Consider the following 18,558-nt stretch of genomic DNA (forward strand, 5'->3'; position numbering starts at 1 on the left):
GGTATAGTTTTTTAACATTTTATTTTTACATGTTCATATAGATACTATTGCAACACAACAATAAACTCAATATTAAGTACAAAGAGTTACAAACATTAAGTCAGATGCACAGTCATTTAATTTCAAACTACATATTCCTTGAATACGATTATCTGTCTCAATTAAATTGAATTATTATACACCTTAAAACGATGTGATAAGGATCTCAGTGTGTCTTATACACAGTAAAAACCTGTGGTTCTGTGCAGATGTTATTCTGACCGACTATATTTCCTGTATGGAAGGCCATGGCATCCTCAGAGTGTTCACATTTTAATAATATAGAATAAAAAACAACCTTTACATTGCTTTGCTTTTTTAAATAACAGTTCGTTATGAGCCCGTTATTGACTTAACTTAACATTAAATAACATACGCTATACCTTATTTATATAGAATTATTTTAGTAATGTCATGATTTGATCAAATGAAAGAAGTATTTCAAAAATGTTAGAAAACCAAATAATGTAGAATAAGCCAATAGAAAATTATATTTTCCTTATTGTTCACAAATCTTAATCATGAAATTGATTCTTACTTCTCGCAGCTGAAAAACACTTTTTCTTTTATTGTCTGATATTCCTTATTAAACCATTTTATACTAAATTAATAACATACATTTAAAATAGTTTTGCCAGGATGTGTTTGGTCCTTGTGCCATGCCTAATGTACTTATTTGCATTATATACACATAGTCACAAATATATATTTAAAATCTCAAAGCCGGGTGTTTTTCAGAATGTTTAGCTCTAAATTGAACTCATTTTCCACCTCCTTCTCTGCACTCATTGCAGGATTATCATACACTGCTATGTGTGATTTGTTGTTATTTTCCACACACTCTTTCTCTTTGTGTTCTTCCCCTTCAACAGCAAGCTGGCAGCATTTGCAGCAGCAACAGCATTTTGCAATAAAAGCACCAACCAATTTGTCCCAGGGTTCCAGGGAGTGGGCCCACAGAGGGAGGTAGTCCCAGGATCGCAGGGCTGCAGGCAGGCACCGGGGTTTCCTTTTCTGCAGCACGTTAATCACTACGATGAGGATCAGCATGGCGACCAGAGGAACACCCACACCCACCATCACCTTCCAGCCGGCCAGAGACAGGCTGAAGATGAAGAGCGGTAAAATGAAGAAGAAGCTGATGATGTAGACGGCAGCAAACCAGCGGTAGGTGGCGGTGATGTTTCCCAGGCTTTTTGCCAGCCGGATAGGGATTCGGGTGAAGGGGATTGGATACCACAGAAGGATGCCAGAGATGTTGAACAGGAAGTGTACGAGGGCAATCTGGAAATAACATAAACTCTGTGAAAACAGGCTCCCTCTACCTAATAGTTCTTGTATCTCCCAAAATGCAAAATAAATTCAACACATATTTAAATGTACTTGTGGTGTATGTGTGCATGTTTTCTTGTGCAAGTGACTGACATGTAGAGAATTTGCCAGTGTCTCTCCAGGACTAGCCATAGCTGCCAGGATGGCTGTGGTGGTTGTACCAATATTTGAACCCAGAGACAATGGGTATGCTCTCTCTATGCTGATGACACCAATACCTATTCAAATAAACAGGAATTAAAACACATAATTACACTCCCTCTCTTCAACTACCATCATCCCTGCATAACCAGGAAAGCAGTTAGTCAAGGTAGATTGTTTCACTAAGAAGAAAAGATTGACAGGAATTGTAAGTAAAAACAGCATTTAAAAAAAATGAAAAACACAAATAGAGATGAATGAAATGGATGAATGACCTCACCGACAAGTGGAGTGATAGCAGAAGTGAAAACAGAGCTGCTCTGCACAATGAATGTCATTCCAGCTCCGACAAAAATGGCAATGTAACCTGTGACCCAGCCGAAAGGAAATGGGAAATCTGCACACACAAACAGACACACAACATGCATGTGTTACTAACCAACACATTCCCATTCATTTCTCTGCACTTGAGTGTGCGGTGCTGCCACTCACCGGTGTTGAGGATCTTCTTGATGACTGAGGCCACCTGTCCCTTCAGCATGGAGTTGAGCAGCTTGACGATGAGTATCAGGCAGGAGCAGAGCACCAGCAGAGAGAGAGCGAGCAGGATCAGACCCACCGCCAGGTCCGGCAGATTCACATTCACAAAGATATGCTTACCTGAGGAAAAACAAAAACACATGCATCAGCGATGGCTGGTATCCTTCATGTTTTAAAGCTGCATGTATGTCTTTTTGATGGCCTACTGCAACAACAAGAAAACATTGTCAACAATTATGTGTTCTAAGGATATGCCTTATCTGTTTCTGCTGGTGGAAATGGGGTCAATACAATTGTAAGTACATTTTAAAAGTTTCACTAAAAGATGTATGATCTTACAGTAACAGTAGTGTCTGTGCTTTGTTTAAACATGTTTGCGACGTCATGTAGAATTAAGCCAATTTTTCACAGTGAGAATAATATACATTAATTTAATCGAGAGATTACAGAAAATAGAGTGTATACTGTCAAAACTGCTCTTACATTTCTGGAGATTGCACGTTTCAGAAACGTTCTTCAGTGTGATGGTGTAGTTGCCATCGACCCAGCACAGGGACGGAGACGTGCAGTTATCTGGACCAGGAACCGTGACGTTCATTAAGGACTGAAACAAATTGGCAGTTTGACAATAAAGATTTTGATCTTCTAAATGTTTTTGAATATTTGATATGGAGCTGAAATGTTTTGGTCTTACTGTATTGGTGAAGGTATGGCACCATATCTTGATGAGACTCTTATTCCTGGCTGCTGGGTCTCCGGTGGCAATCCCATTGATGACGGACTGGTCCAACTAGGTTGAAGGGAAAAATAAAGAAGTAGATCAAAACCATGACAAATAAGAAATGTAAGGAACTGTTTAGTCTTTGTTAACCAAACTTGTTTTCTCCCTATGGCGTAGTTACATCCCTAAAGTGTTAAGTAGTTGCCTCCCCAACACTGACATAATGTGATTGGTTTATGAGAGGTTCAGTGGACCACGTACAGTAGATAACTTCTGTATCTGCCCAACTATGATACTGTTACAGATTGTCCACAAAGCTTTTTTTATAATTGATAAATTGTTGGTAAAAATGGCTGTTTTCAGCCTCTCCAATATGGAAATTATCTTCTTTTCTTTATTTTATACCATAACAAAGTAGATATATTTCAGTCTTGGACTTGAAAAAACACATTAACAGACATTAACTTGGACTTTGAGAAATTAGAAGGAGTGTTTCACTACTTTCTGCAAATGTATACATTATGAAAATGATTGTACGATATTTCCAGACACTTCCAACAGCTCATAACAAAAGCATTACTGCTTAGGGAAGATAGCATTTAGATGCGCAGCTCCTCTGTCTTGGAACAGTCTGCAAATGAAATGGAAACTGAGCAATCTAGTGCCACTAAATGTTTTTAAAGCTCGGTTGGATGCTACACAATCGGATGCTGTTGGTACCTGTTCATGTGGATAAATTGTAATCCCTGTAATGATGCTGTATGATGTCCTTTTTGTTGTTCTGTTGTTTTATGTTTTTATGTTTCATGTGGAACCTACTTGAGCAGGTCTCCCTTGAAAAAGAGATCAATGATCTCAAGGGACTCACCTGGATAAATAAAGGTTTGAAATGAAATGAAAACGGCTGCTTATTCAAATTCAAACTGGATATCAATTTCAAAATGATAATGGAGTTTACAATTATTATATTAAAATATGTATTGTTTCTTTAATCCCACAGGATAGCTTAAATTACCTAATAACATTTTGTCCAGAATGTCAATAATCAGAAATTATGCGAAACATTTTACCTGTATAATTGACTCAGTGACGATATCAGTGATCACATTTAACAGCTCCGGGGCCTCTCCACTCTCAATTTGGAAGGAGTCGATGATGAGCTTCGTGACCTCGTACAAATATCCGCTGGCGATCTCAAGAGGCAGCAGCACCAGCACGGAGAGCCAGTTGAAGAAGTCGTGAACTGTGGCCCCTGCAAAGGCCCTGGGTACATTGTGAAAGGAGGTAGATAAATGCAAAGTGAGATGACCTTTGATCTTTCTAATGGGATTACATATTATTGCTGTACAGGAATAAGTCATCTAGTAAGAAAGCATGAAAGTAAAACTATTTATAATAGAAATCTCCACATTTTGTGACTTTTCAGATACATTTGATGATCATAAATTATAGGCTAAATACAGGATATTAGATAAAGAACACAATGTTCTTGAACATGTTGAGGGCTTTTTGACTGCAGAGAAAGGCAGTAAAAGGAACCAATCCATCAAATACAAAACAATTACCTGCGAAAGGTGCTGCGGTCACCAGCCTGCGTCATAGCGACGAGTGTGTTGGTGACAGAAGTGCCGATGTTGGTGCCCATGATGATAGGAACGGCCAGCCGGACGGATAACACTGCCGAAGCAACAAAGGTAATCTTAAGAGTGTGTGTGTGTGTGTGTGTGTGTGTGTGTGTGTGTGTGTGTGTGTGTGTGTGTGTGTGTGTGTGTGTGTGTGTGTGTGTGTGTGTGTGTGTGTGTGTGTGTGTGTGTGTGTGTGTGTGTGTGTGTGTATGTGTGTGTGTGTGTGTGTCCATACTCACGTCCAGAAGAGACCATGCTGACCACTATGGAGGAGGAAGTGGATGAACTCTGGACCAGCAGGGTGACCAGGACACCGATGACCAGACCAGCCAGAGGATTGGACAGCACCGAGTTGTCCTGAAAGATGTCCCCCGCTGCTTTACCTGGGCAAGGAGAACATAGGAGTATGTGTATATTACCTCCTTCAAACAGTAATAGTATCATTGACTTCTTTCTGGACAAGGTTACAATAAAAAGGTAAGTAACCTTGCAAAATACATCAATACAACAATGATAAAACAATTATATGGAATATAATGAAAATGCATTATAAGTGTTTGATGTTACTCAAATCTATGTGATTTTGAGTGTCGTTAAAACTTTGTGTTGAAGTTGCTGCTGTTCTAAGCTCTCCATTGTAACAAGAGATCTTGAATCTCAATAGGACAAACCTGGTTAAATTAAGTTAAACTAAATATAAAAGTGGCTTAAGATAGGTGTTACTGTGTTTACCTCCAACAAGCTGGAAAGCTGAGCTGAGGACGTCAAGAGAGCAGATGAAGATGTAGAGGAAACCCAGCAGCAGAATGAACTTCCCCACCGACACCAACACTCTCCACACCTTCCCTTTGGTATCCAAAGCTAGAGTGAGATCAGAGACATGACAAATATTAAATAAATAATAAACATGGGAACAGGTTGCATCAAACTTTTTTGGGGTCTTTTCGAAGGCAAACATTTTGATTTGTCTGCACATGGAAACCAGGAGTGATTCTTAACATAATCAATGGCTCTGTTACAAAGTAGTAGGGCCATGAAGGTGGTAAAGATAAACAAAGTGCAGCCGTCGTTAGTATTAGTGATAACAGCTGTGCTTGTTAAAATATCTGAAGTGATAAAAGTCCATTGCACAGCCCTCATGACTCATAGGAAACACTACAGTTTGTTGGCACATGCTGAGCTGTCTGTCTCACTGGCTACTGTCGTCATCATATACATTATTATCTATGACTTCCATTTTATCTTTCTAAGTAGTCCGATAAATAACACTAATTTGATAAATTGTTGACTAATAGGGCAATTAAGTCTTGGCAGAATCAGTTACTCCAGTACGGTGGCCCTGAAGTGCAAGACACCACAGCATTTCACAAAACACTACAGCATTTCAGAAAACGACACAGTATTTCACAAAACACCACAGCATTTCACAAAACATTACAGCATTTCAGAAAACGCCGCAGTATTTCAGAAAACACCACAGCATTTCACAAAACACTACAGCATTTCAGAAAACACAACAGCATTTCAGAAAACACCACAGCATTTCAGCAAACACCACAGCATTTCAGAAACACCACAGCATTTCACATTGGACGGAAAGGGTATTCCTTTAGGGAGAAACACTTTGTTTGTGATTGGACAGAGCCAGCCAGAGAAGCACTGCTGTGATTGGTTGTTTTTGCTGCCAGTCAAGAAATGACGCTTCGTGATTGGTCAACATCCGACAGCGAAATATGTCCCAACACATCAGCCGTTAGCACACACTCAGAGCTCACAGCTCCTCATATCTGTTCAGAAACTGGACACAAGTTAAACATGTACAAACCACAGACTGTCTATGTCATGGCGAATACAGTTGCTGCTTTATTTATGTCTGTATGAAAGCTTTTCGCCTACCGTCTTATCTGCAGACTTGTCAAAGCGTTAATTCATGGTTTTTACTAACCGTTATCAGTATGTAGTTACGATCGGCATCACTTTGAAACGTGTATTACAATTAAATCACGGTCAAATATGTTCATTTTGTTGTAGTTGGTATCTCCCATAGGATTTACATGGAGATACTTCCCGTCCCCTCTCCAGCGCGTCTTGTTTGAATGACAGGAGCAAACACAGCTGACAGCCGCGGTGAAACTGGAGCGATTAGAGCGATGCGAATATTGGGTGGTCTACCATAGTATTTACATGGAGATAAGCCCCTTAAAAACCATGAATTAATAAAGCATTCATTCTGTGTTTACTCCTGTTATTCAAACAAGACGCTGGAGAGGGGGCGGGCCGTATCTCCATGTAAATCCTATCGGAATCGGATCGATCAGGCTAAACTAACCTGTAGCTGCTCCGTCCACACTCACAACAACATCATACATACAGACATAAATAAAGTAGTGACTGTATTCAAAATGACATAGACAGTCTGTGTTTTGTATATGTTTAACTTTTGTCCAGTTTCTGAACAGATATGAGGAGCTGTGAGCTCTGAGTGTGTGCTAACGGCTGATGTGTTGGGCCAATCACGCAGCGTCATTTCTTGACTGGCAGCAAAAACAACCAATCACAGCAGTGCTTCTATGGCTGGCTCTGTCCAATCACAAACAAGAAGTGTTCTCCCTAAGGAATACCCTTTCCGTCCAATGTGAAATGCTGTGGTGTTTTCTGAAATGCTGTTGTGTTTTGTGAAATGCTGTGGCGTTTTGTGAAATGCTGTAGTGTTTTGTGAAATGCTGTGGCGTTTTCTGAAATGCTGTGGTGTTTTCTGAAATGCTGTTGTGTTTTCTTAAATGCTGTGGTGTTTTGTGAAATGCTGTTGTGTTTGTGAAATGCTGTTGTATTTTGTGAAATGCTGTGGTGTTTTGTGAAATGCTGTGGCGTTTTCTGAAATGCTGTGGTGTTTTCTGAAATGCTGTTGTGTTTTCTTAAATGCTGTGGCGTTTTGTGAAATGCTGTGGTGTCTTGCACTTCAGGGCCACCGTACTCCAGTTATACTGTTTATTTGAATGTATTTATATAATGTTCAGCTTCTATGTGCTTGTGTAACAAACAGAGTTGGGTGTAACGCGTTACAAAGCAACGCGTTACTGTAATAATAGTACTTTGTCGGTAACGAAGTAGTGTAACGCGTTACTTTTATAATTCGATAATCGCACTGCCGTTACTAACATTGCCCCGACACGCGTTACTTCGTTACTTTTATAAAAATAATCACACTCACTGACAGACAAGAGGGGTTTCCGCCGCAGGTTTACAGTCTATGGTTTATATACATGTAGGCCTATGTAATCTGCGCGACTTGCGAGACCACATCTCCACGTGCAGTGCTGCATAAACCAACACATCCTCACTCCCAGGTCGGCCTATGTTGACGTTATGTCAAGTCCCCTGTCGGCTTTTTCCAACGCAAGGGGGGGGGCCTTAGCGTCCATTTTCAACGCAAGGGGGGGGCCTTAGCGTCCATTTTCAGCTTTCCGGGATGTCCATATGCTTCTATGGACGCTCATGGAAGCACGGCATTCGTTTGTGTCGGCTGCCCTTAAAGGCAATGTGAGCGTCCATTCTCATTGGATAACGGAGAATTGTACACCCGGAAGTAAGTATTCCCCTTACTGTCGATTGATTTTACAGTAATATCTGCACTACTCATCGACTAAAAAACACCAGATTATCCTTGTTAATTACACAACATTGATTGGTTTAAATTGTGTGCAATGCTTTTGTATTTTTCCCCTTCGATTCGGAGAAACAAATATGTTTTCGGAGTAAAGGATGGCAGAAGACACTACACTACCCAGAATCCCCAGCTATCGTTTGGACTACACCATGTGCTCTGTTTGACGTCAAGTGATCTTCAAATTTCTCCCTGCAGAAAAAAAAAACATGGCCGAACTTCGTTTTATTCTCGATGGAAAATGCCTATTTTAAAGTTAGTTTGGCCATTAAAATGCGTTTTGATGTCATTTGATGCGAGAAATATGAGTTGTTATTTCAGATTATGTGTGCAGTGGATGTACATGATCTTTAGTTTGCTAGTTATTACGAAGATTACTTCAGGAAATTGCGTCCATAACGTTTTCATTGTTACCAAGGTGGTTGCTAGGGACGCTGCTATCGATATTATTTCTGTTATGTTGTGTAACTGTTTAATGGTGTTATCTTTATTGCTACCCCCTTCCCCGTCAATGTATTCTTTCACACACACATACGGGTTTTGGGCCGAGGGCGACACCGTACTTCCGGTATCAACAATTTCACACGAGGTGCATACAGAATATCATAGTCTATTCCTTAATCAATATAGTCAACTCTAAAATACCACATATATGCAATGGCATGATAATATTATTGTGACAAGTGGGGTATTCACCTGGTGTTTCCAGAAGATAGACGTAGATGCTGCCAAAATCGACCGAAGGCCACTTTTGAGGGTCGTAACTCCATACATTGTACATCCAACAACCCACGCAGCTCTAGTTTACGCTGGTAACGACCTAGAGCACACCCCTCAAGTCCAGAGATGTAATCCGAAGACATGCAGCGATTTCTTCGGTCGTTAATTCAGAAAAAAAAACCTAGTGCGCTCTGCCTGGCAACATTAGCTAGCTGTTTATATTAGCATCGGCAGGATTTTTGCACCTCCAGAAAAATGGCGTCTTTATAAAAAAATATATGGCGCGCGTTGCATTGTGGGTAGCTGTGACGTCACTGTGTGTGAAAGAATAGTGTTGGTCCACAGCGCAAACATATTAGTTTAACAAAATCCGCATCTAAAGATAGCCTACGTTATTTCCCCCTGTGCAATTCCAGTCTCACATCTCACAGCACATGGTCATTAACAAATAACGGAAACAGACCGAAAACATTTAAAAAAAAATACAATAATACTTTATTCCGAGTGTGCTTGCTTTTCTCTTTGGAAGTCATCACATAACGGCATTGTAATACACGGTTCGGCTGCATTAAATATTACATATCTGCCGTAGTTCTGTATTTATATAGCCCTGATGAGAAGACTTCTAGACAAACATGAGGAACTGAAAACGTGACGTGGATCATAAATATATCAGCCATTAAACAACATCTTACATTTCTTTTCACACAATACGTCTCCTTGCAGTATCAACACTAATTCGGCTGACTTTTATATTTGATCCAATTGGTAGATAGGCTGTATTTACACCATAAAGGTGCACAGCTGATATAAAGGGACACCTAGTGGTTAAAGCATGTTATTGAATTTCATTATTTTTATTATTAGATATTAATAGGATCCCTATAAAGTATATTAATTACTCGTTATTCTCTACTAATAGTTAATTAAAGACTGTATATAATGACTATTTTGCACATCCCTTTCAAGATTTCAAGATTTTCTAAGGTTTATTGATATATCATATAGGCCTACACAACTATGGTGTAGTTATGCATTGAATGAAAAACTTGGGTCGCAGGTTCCTCAATAGTGCATTACAAGACATCTATCAATATTTGTGCGTACCTCCAGCAATGTTAACTATGTTGAAGCACTTATTTTAACTGATATTATACATAATGTATTATACTCTTATAAGATGTATGTAGATATTTCATCTCCGACCTTGTCAGGTATTGAACAATCAATAAATAAAGAACACAGAATTGTTGAATATAAAACACAGAATTTGTGTGATTATACTAAATGATTTACAAATAAACACCACTGCATATTTAACTGTTACACATGCTGATGTAATGCAAATGTTCCAACTTGAGATCAATAAAGTATATCTTATCTTAAGCTGATCGATGGCTACTGCCATATTTGCAAAATGTGCCTCTGAACCTTAACAAGTGCATGTTTCAGGCTTATCAATTAATGTAATGTAATGTAATGTTATCAATTAACAACAGGGGTCACAAACATAAGACCAGCCATAGCCGCGGGAAGTAGGGGTGCTGGGGGTGCTGCAGCACCCCCTGTTGGCGAGTGGTGTACATTTGAAAAACTGAGTGACCACCTAAATAAAAATGATTAAACTACATAAAATAGTTATGATTTTACTTAAAATAAAATTAGCTGTATACAGTAGCATATAATAGTCATAGTATATATTTGTATACATCAGGTGGCTTGAATTTATTTTCCAAATAAATAAAATCCGAGTCATCTAGGTCATAGGTCGTGGGAGAGTGACGTAATTGACGCGACACACACACTGCAGAGTGACAACTTTATAGAATGGCGCAAAAAAGGATTTTGGATTTTTTTCTCCAACAAACAACCCAATAAAAAGAGTGGACCACCAGCTACTCCTCAGCCCACCACCTCTACAACTAGAGTAATATGACACAGAAGAGACTGACACATCTGACTTTAATGCATGTCCATAGTAACATTTTGGACAATGGCGAGACACCCCAGGTGAATAGGGTAATTTCTCCAGTTAATTACCTACAATAAGGCAATTGTTTCTTATATTACAAGTTTTCTGAATATGCAAATGAGCCATTATCTCATTACATTTGCGCATATTTTAACACATTTCAGGAACCGAAATCTGAATTTTGGATAAAGCCAGGTTCAAAATGCTCGTTTCATTTTGTAGTCATATTAGCATCTAAGGCTTTTACAGAAGGGATTTTGGATATCTCTTTTTATCACTCCATAAATCAGAAAATACTGTCAACAGCCCTAAAATATCAATTTTCGCCATGTTTCTAGGTATAACATCTTATATAATTCAGGCTATGAATGATCTATGAACAAACCCTTCTGTAAAAGCCTTCATAATATTGATAGGAATATAACTGGAAGATTTGGTGTATGTACGTGCAACTGAAGTGGACATTTCGAACTCAGAGTAGGAGAAAAAACTCATTTTGAGAAAAGGACCTTTAAAGAGCGCTAGCTAAACCCTCCTGTTCTTTGGATGACAGCTTGCGCATCGACGCACTCCGTGAAGGTATTTCATGTTCGGGGTCATTTGTGTTTTGTATAACCTTGCTTCGTGCAAGTGACAATTGTTGTTGTCTTCTCTGTGAACGTTCCTTTGCCATTTTGAGATTTTAATTTCTAGCGGAAAGCTAACCAGGAAGTGTTTTAGCACATCACGTGACGCATCTGAACGAATCACGTTGTCAGAAGTTGACACGAGCCAATGAGATTTCGTTTCTTGGTTTAAGACCCCTTTGTACTTTCACGATTGGTTGCTGATACAAAGGAAATGACCATATTTGGATCCGATGAGATTGTGCAGGAGAGACTCAGCTTTCCAGCGATGATGACATGGTGCAAACAGCGGTCGCGGTACTTTATGTTACGTTAGAATCAGTGCTTGAATTGGAATGAAAAAGGTGCCAGTACTCTAAAATCAGCAACTTTTTCAAGTCAATTTTATATATACAGCCCACAAACAAGAATGTGGCTACTATAATGCTGGTGGGTTTGTCTCTTTACTACTGTATATTTTAGAAAGGTTCACTGTACTTAACATTTTTTATGATAGGCAGCGGATATGGCTAAAGCTCAGTAAGGTCAATATTAACTGAAAATATAGCAATCAAAGTCTAGATCTTCTGCTGAAGACACATGAAGCAGAGACCTTTCAGGTGAGAGCCCCTCTGGTGGTGTTCAACATTAATGACAAGGAAACAAAGCTCTGGTCAGAAGCATTTTTTATAAAAAGCTTTAACAAAATTAAGTATTTCTGTACATTTTGAATGCAATCTAACTTTCCAACTCAGAAAACGAAAAACGAAAAAGTGCCAAAAGTCTTCTCACATGGCTGAGCTGCTTTGCAATATACTTCACCACTGAAGAATACAAATATGTATAAAGTAAACTATGATGCAATCTAACTTTCCAACTCAGAAAAATGATAAAGAGCATGAACAAAGAACATGTAAAAACAAATGCAAAATTTGCACAATCTAAAATGAGAAACTGTAACTGCAAGTAACAAAGTCTGAGCCATGGTAAAGGGTTACATTGAACACCAAGCTGATCAGATAACTCCCTGGTTGGTCTGAAGTCCTTCTATCTCCAGGATCTGTACAAATCGGCACATTATGCCAAAAGTCTTCTCACTGGGTGAGCTGCTTTGCAATATACTTCACATTGTTAGAAAAGGCTCCAGAAGGCCTTGGGGACATCAGTATCAGGGGCTGGAGCTGGACAGGCTCTTTCATCAGCACTTCTCCTTCCCTTTGCCAGCCAGGACCTCACATACTGTTCCGGATTGAACTGTCCTAGTGATGGTCCATTACATTTAATGAAAACCAGGCTGGACAGTCGGCTGACAGAGAGAGCATTCCTTTTTGCAGTAAGGATATCGTTCATGCAGCTGAATGCCCGCTCACACTCACTAGTGGAGACAGCGATGGTTCGGACTGCTTTCAGTAGAGGCTCCATGGCAGCAGGTGTACGGGATGCCCTGGTTTCCTTGTATTCGCGAAAGCCCTGAACAGTCTCTCTTCTGTCCACTTTCAGCACTTCGCACAAACGTAGCACCTCTACGTCCCCATACTGTACGTCTAACTCCTCTTCAGGCCAACTTCCAGGATGGATAACTTTCATGTCCTGGATTAGCTGATTGTCCCGGGCCTCCCGGCCATGTAATGGGATTTCTCTTGTGCTGACATGAGAGGAGGTTGTGGAAGTCATTCTGTGTCTCAGATTCTCTACCATACTGCGGAAAAACTGACCTGCATGAATCTGTACAAGCCTGCCATTCTCACGCAGGGCAACACCCTTGAAGGACTTCTCAGTAAGAGCTGTATGAACTGTAGTCATGTGTGGGCCAGGCATGGTGACCATGGATTCAAAAACTCGTATTTCTCGAGTTAAGAGCCTATCTGCTGTAGGCAGTGTCATCTCTCTTTTTTGGAGTTGCCGAGAGAGGTCGCTGAGCTCTGTGAGCGCATCGTACATCAGTCCCAGATTGCTGACAAACGTTGCAGATGTGAGCACATCATCCAGGCCCTTGTACTTTGCTCTGTCTCTGGAATCCCTGCTCGTGTCGTTTGCAGCATTTGTGAAGTGATCATGAAGCACTCGGTAGTTTTCCCAGACTGCTCTGACGCTCCTTTCACTTGAAGCCACCCAGCGGATGGACAAAACACGCCCTATCACCAGGAGACGCTGTCCGACTGCTTGCGCACACTGCGCTAACTGCCTCTGATTTTTGGGGGAGGCATGGAACAAGGAATAGAGTTTGTCAAAAAAGATCTGGAAATGATTGAGCCCTGAGACCTCCTTGACCACATCCCCAACTGCCAGCTCTAGACGATGATTGGAGCAGTGCCACACAAACAGGCTTGGGAATTTACTACACAACTGGGTAGCAACGCCTGTTCTCTTCCCTAGCATGACTGAAGCCCCATCACATGCAAAAGAAACGAAACACTGACCTAAAAAGTCCTCGTTAAAATCTCTTCCAAGACACTCCATTAACGCCTTTGTGATGTCATCAGCCGTTGTTCCATCCAACTCGATCAGCTCCCAAAAAAACGTTTCGGGCTCAGCATCAGCTAATGCTGAACGTAGACACACAACAAGCACCGTTTTACCACTAATAGTGGTAGATGCATCGACCAAAACACAGAGTTTTCTTTGGTTTTCTGTAATGTCTTTTGCCATTTTTTTCTTCAGCTCATGAGCTATGTGGTCGATGATTTCGCCACAGGTTTTATTGGAGTGCAAAACCCTGCCCACGTTCAGCCCATTCAGTTTCTGTACATTCAAATCAATTGGCATGTCTGTGAATGGCCGGCTATGTTTGCCAATTTTATATGCCGTTCGAAAAACTCTGATAGTGGTGTCTAATTCAGATTTATGCATAGACTGCACTTGATGTTGAATAGTTTCACGTGAAGCAGATGTAAGGATGTCAGCAGCTTTTACATGGGCTTGTGATTCTTTATGTTCTTTGATTTTTGTTCTCAGGCTAGCTTGTTGTGTGCCCTTGTCAACACCGAAATGAGACACTGCACACTCACCCCATTCAGTTGACAGTTTCAGTCCTTGTCCAGTGTGTATTCCCAAAGATTTGACATCTCTGCATATCCGACATCCTAGCTTCTTATCTTTAAGAAGGAGCCATGCATTGGTCTTGCAAAAATATTGCACCTGGTCCGTTGTCCAGCAGTCAGGTGCATCGCTTTGCCCGGTGTTGGTGGTGGCAGTTGAGCCAGCAGCAGCTAACGTTAGAGGCTCTGGAGGAGGCGGCGGAGCTAGTGCTAATGCTAATGCACTAGAACTTGGAGCAGGAGGATCAACCAAAGAAAGCTCCCCATCAGACACAATTTCCAACACAGGCACAGCATTCTCTGTATTTGAAGTTTCTTCCGGCGACAACCGCTGTCTTTTTGCACTTTTATTAATCCACGCTAACATTTTAGAAATGCTAATTTGTGACGTGACTTGCTTTCCTTCTCTCGGGGGCGTGCCTGCTCTGTTCTATCACTCTACATAGCCACCCACTGGGTGGGAGTTGCACTGCATAAACACAACACACGTGCATCTAGGTATGTACATTGTAAAGCATTAAAACATGGTTTTACTAACAGTTTTCAGTATGTTGTTACTTCGGCATTATTATTATTATTATTTTGAAACGTGTATTACTATTAAATCACGGTCAAATAGGTTAATTTTGACATAGTCGTTTCCACCACAGTATTTACATGGAGAAGATAAGCCCCCGCCCCCCTCTCCAGCACGTTCTGTTTGAATGACAGGAGTAAACAGCTGACAGCCGCTGTGAAACTCCAGCGGTTAGAGCGATGAGAATGTCCGTTCGGCACCTCATGACGCATCTACTGAGTACCGGGCGGCTGTATATATATATATGGATGTATAATAAGAACGGCGGGAGAGTGTTGAGTACTGGCACGGTGCATGAGTACCGGAGTACCGCCAGCATGCCGGTACTGAGCAAGAAGTGCCGGTACTCCATGGGTCAGAACCAGAAGTGCCGGTACTGCGTACCGGTGAGTACCGGCCCAATTCCAGCACTGGTTAGAATGCTAACTTTTGGTGAATTTAGGAGAAATATACAGACGCAAATAGACCAACTATAGTAAAATGAACACTTAAATGTGTATTTTGTACGTTTTACTTCCAAAAGCCTTAAAGAAAACATGTTATGGAATCAAAATAGTACAACATCTCAAAATTGACCAGTGCATGAAAAACGATGTTTTTGCCTGCAGTGTCTCGCCTTTAACAAACAATGTATGCGGCTCGTATCGCTGACAGCTGGGCCCGGCCCGGCACCGCCTTCTTTTTTTTTTTTAAGCAGCTCCCTCCTCACTTTTGGCAGCACCCCCTGAGCAAAATGACTTCCCGCGGCTATGAGACCAGCTGTTAAATAAAGCTCTTCTGACCTTAGCTGGCATGTGTGTATATATATATTAATGCTGCCCATTATGGGCACAAGCAATTTTCACCCATTTATTAATTATATGTTTTAAATGTGAGTGTTTCCTATCCCCTAAACCTCCAGGGATGTACACAGTTTAATACTGGCAACTTCTTATTATGGGAAATACGAAAACGTCTTTTAAAACTACAACTCCCAGTAGAGACGTGCCATAGATACAGAACATGTTGCGAAACAGAATAGCCAGCATTTGTAGTTCTGGGGACGGGGTGGGGGAGGGGGGACGCGGTGGACCCGTTCAAATCCAGTTTTGGACAGTCTGCCGTGATTCCATCCCATTTCAAGTGCTGTTCGAGGCTCGGCGTAACCCTCGGAGCAGACTCTCCAATCACAGAGCTTGAGGACTATCACGGGGTTTGTCAAACAGAGCACATGGTGTAGTCCAAACGATAGCTGGGGATTCTGGGTAGTGTAGTGTCTTCTGCCATCCTTTACTCCGAAAAAACATTTGTTTCTCCGAATCGAAGGGGAAAAATACAAAAGCATTGCACACAATTTAAACCAATCAATGTTGTGTAATTAACAAGGATAATCTGGTGTTTTTTAGTCGATGAGTAGTGCAGATATCACTGTAAAATCAATCGACAGTAAGGGGAATACTTACTTCCGGGTGTACAATTCTCCGTTATCCAATGAGAATGGACGCTCACATTGCCTTTAAGGGCAGTCGACACAAACGAACGCCGTGCTTCCATGAGCGTCCATAGAAGCATATGGACATCCCGGAAAGCTGAAAATGGACGCTAAGGGCCCCCCCCCTTGCGTTGAAAATGGACGCTAAGGCCCCCCCCCCCCCCTTGCGTTGGAAAAAGCCGACAGGGGACTTGACATAACGTCAACATAGGCCGACCTGGGAGTGAGGATGTGTTGCATAAACATGTCTGAGTCTTTTCATCTGTAAACTCCCTCGCATTTTAGACTCTGTTACTAACTGTATATCTGTAGACTTGGTATGTCTTAAATGTCCGTTTAGGATGTATTAGAACGAAATCTAAAATGAAAATTGTAAATAAGCAATCTGTATGTAAAAAACCACCTGTATGTAAATTGTAAATAAGCCATCTGTATGTCAAATATGTCTTATATGTCTTAAATGATATGATGAATTGGAAATGGGGGACCCTGATGTAAACAAGACGAAAGTCTTTCTCTGGTCTGCATCCCCTTAACAATTGTATGTTTTGAGCTGTACTGTACTGTACCCAATATACAAGCTGTTAATAAACTTTTCAATCAATCAATCAATCAAAGCGGCCGCTCGCTCTCTTTTGTTGATCGCCCTCTCACGGGTGAACAGTTCAATGTCCCGCTTCCTTGTAGGAATTCTGCCATGTCTCTACCACTTTAGTTTGACCATCTCTGTTACTAAGTTATGGAATACTAAATAAATAAGTAATTAGATACCTTACCGTTACTGCGCTCATAAAGAATGATAAGAATAATGCGTCTTGAACTGGTTTCATTACTTAGTGTCTTGACGTTTCACAGACTGTTAGCTTGTTGTGGTAGGCTGGTAGCCTATTTTAGAGCATATAAAAAGAAAGACTTGTGTTATGTCTTCCTTAATGCAATAGTAATTGGGGGTGCAAGTGGAGTCTCGCAGAGGCAAAACTGTGGCGCGCTTCACTGTAGGTGCTCCGCAGTCTGTGTGATCTGCCTGTAGAGAGGGGCGGGCCGGCCCTGCGAGTAAAGTAACGAGTAAAGTAACGGGTTACTTTATGTAGAGAGTAACGAAGTAGTGTAATATATTACTTTTTTTTAATGTAATATATTACTTTTTGTTAGTAACGACCCCATCTCTGGTAACAATGTTATGTGCGTTATGTTATGTACACTTTGTCACATGTACAGTAGGATATGTATACTTTAGCGGGCATGTAAATGTATTACATGGTCATGTAGGCTACATCTAATCAGGACACACGTTATCCTCCAAAAGTACAATGATAAGACCACACTGTACCTTAGTAATAATTGCTCCATTACAAGTCTTTACCTGACCATGGGACCCCTGTGTCCTTCAGCTTCGGCATGTCCCACGGGTCTATTTCCTCTGGCTCCTCCTCAACCAACGCCACAGTGGAGTGTGCAAGGCTCGCTTTGACCTCTGAGACAGACAAACCAATGCACATTTACAGCACTTCTTTGTACAACTATATCAATTACATCATCAAAATTCATCAAAAGCCTTCTGTTGCGTTTCACACAAAAATAAATACCTTTGCACATGTTGTCATTGCTCTTATTGTCGCCTTCCTCGCAATTATCTTGAGTAGCCATTGGCTAAAAAAGAGAAGGGAAAAATAAGATATTATACAAGGATTTCCTTCTGAATGATTGGGGGAAATGCTATTTTTCAAAATTAAAAACGTCACGTACTTTCTAGGAAATGTATTCAAGTTTAATTTGAGTTGTATGAACATATATTGTCTGAAAAAGACATTTCAGTCAAATCAAATCATTACATTTGACAAACATGTATGTGTGTTACATACTTAGAGTTGTTTAACAGCTAATTATGAACTGTTAGACAAAGTATGTAACACACACGCTAGGGTATTGATCTTTTTGGCACGTGGTCTAGCTGCAGTAAAATTCCATTATGATCAGTTAGCTATTTGAATTAATGTGTTATCTATTAATACAAATCTTTATTAATGTACTTATATTATATGGTGTTAATGTACACAACACTCTGTGAATGTGCATATGTCCATAAGATATCTCATTATGTTACTATGATAAC

At 40.6% G+C, this 18,558-nt stretch overlaps 1 protein-coding gene across 1 annotated transcript; it reads right to left on the minus strand.

Annotated features, from left to right (window-relative positions):
• Nucleotides 1–111: 111 nt before the first annotated feature.
• Nucleotides 112–18,160, minus strand: slc34a2a (solute carrier family 34 member 2a). Its single transcript, XM_034203473.1, has 12 exons — nt 18,032–18,160; nt 17,809–17,919; nt 5,131–5,259; nt 4,638–4,781; nt 4,339–4,450; nt 3,844–4,036; nt 2,747–2,842; nt 2,536–2,656; nt 2,005–2,172; nt 1,793–1,909; nt 1,465–1,589; nt 112–1,323 (listed from the first exon to the last, which is right to left on the minus strand). Exons 1-12 carry the CDS (start codon nt 18,090–18,092, stop codon nt 757–759), a joined length of 1,944 nt encoding a protein of 647 aa, XP_034059364.1. The 5' UTR covers nt 18,093–18,160; the 3' UTR covers nt 112–756.
• Nucleotides 18,161–18,558: the final 398 nt, after the last annotated feature.

This window comes from Gymnodraco acuticeps, unplaced genomic scaffold (genome assembly GCF_902827175.1).
Source record: "Gymnodraco acuticeps unplaced genomic scaffold, fGymAcu1.1, whole genome shotgun sequence".
Taxonomy (NCBI): Eukaryota; Metazoa; Chordata; class Actinopteri; order Perciformes; family Bathydraconidae; genus Gymnodraco; species Gymnodraco acuticeps.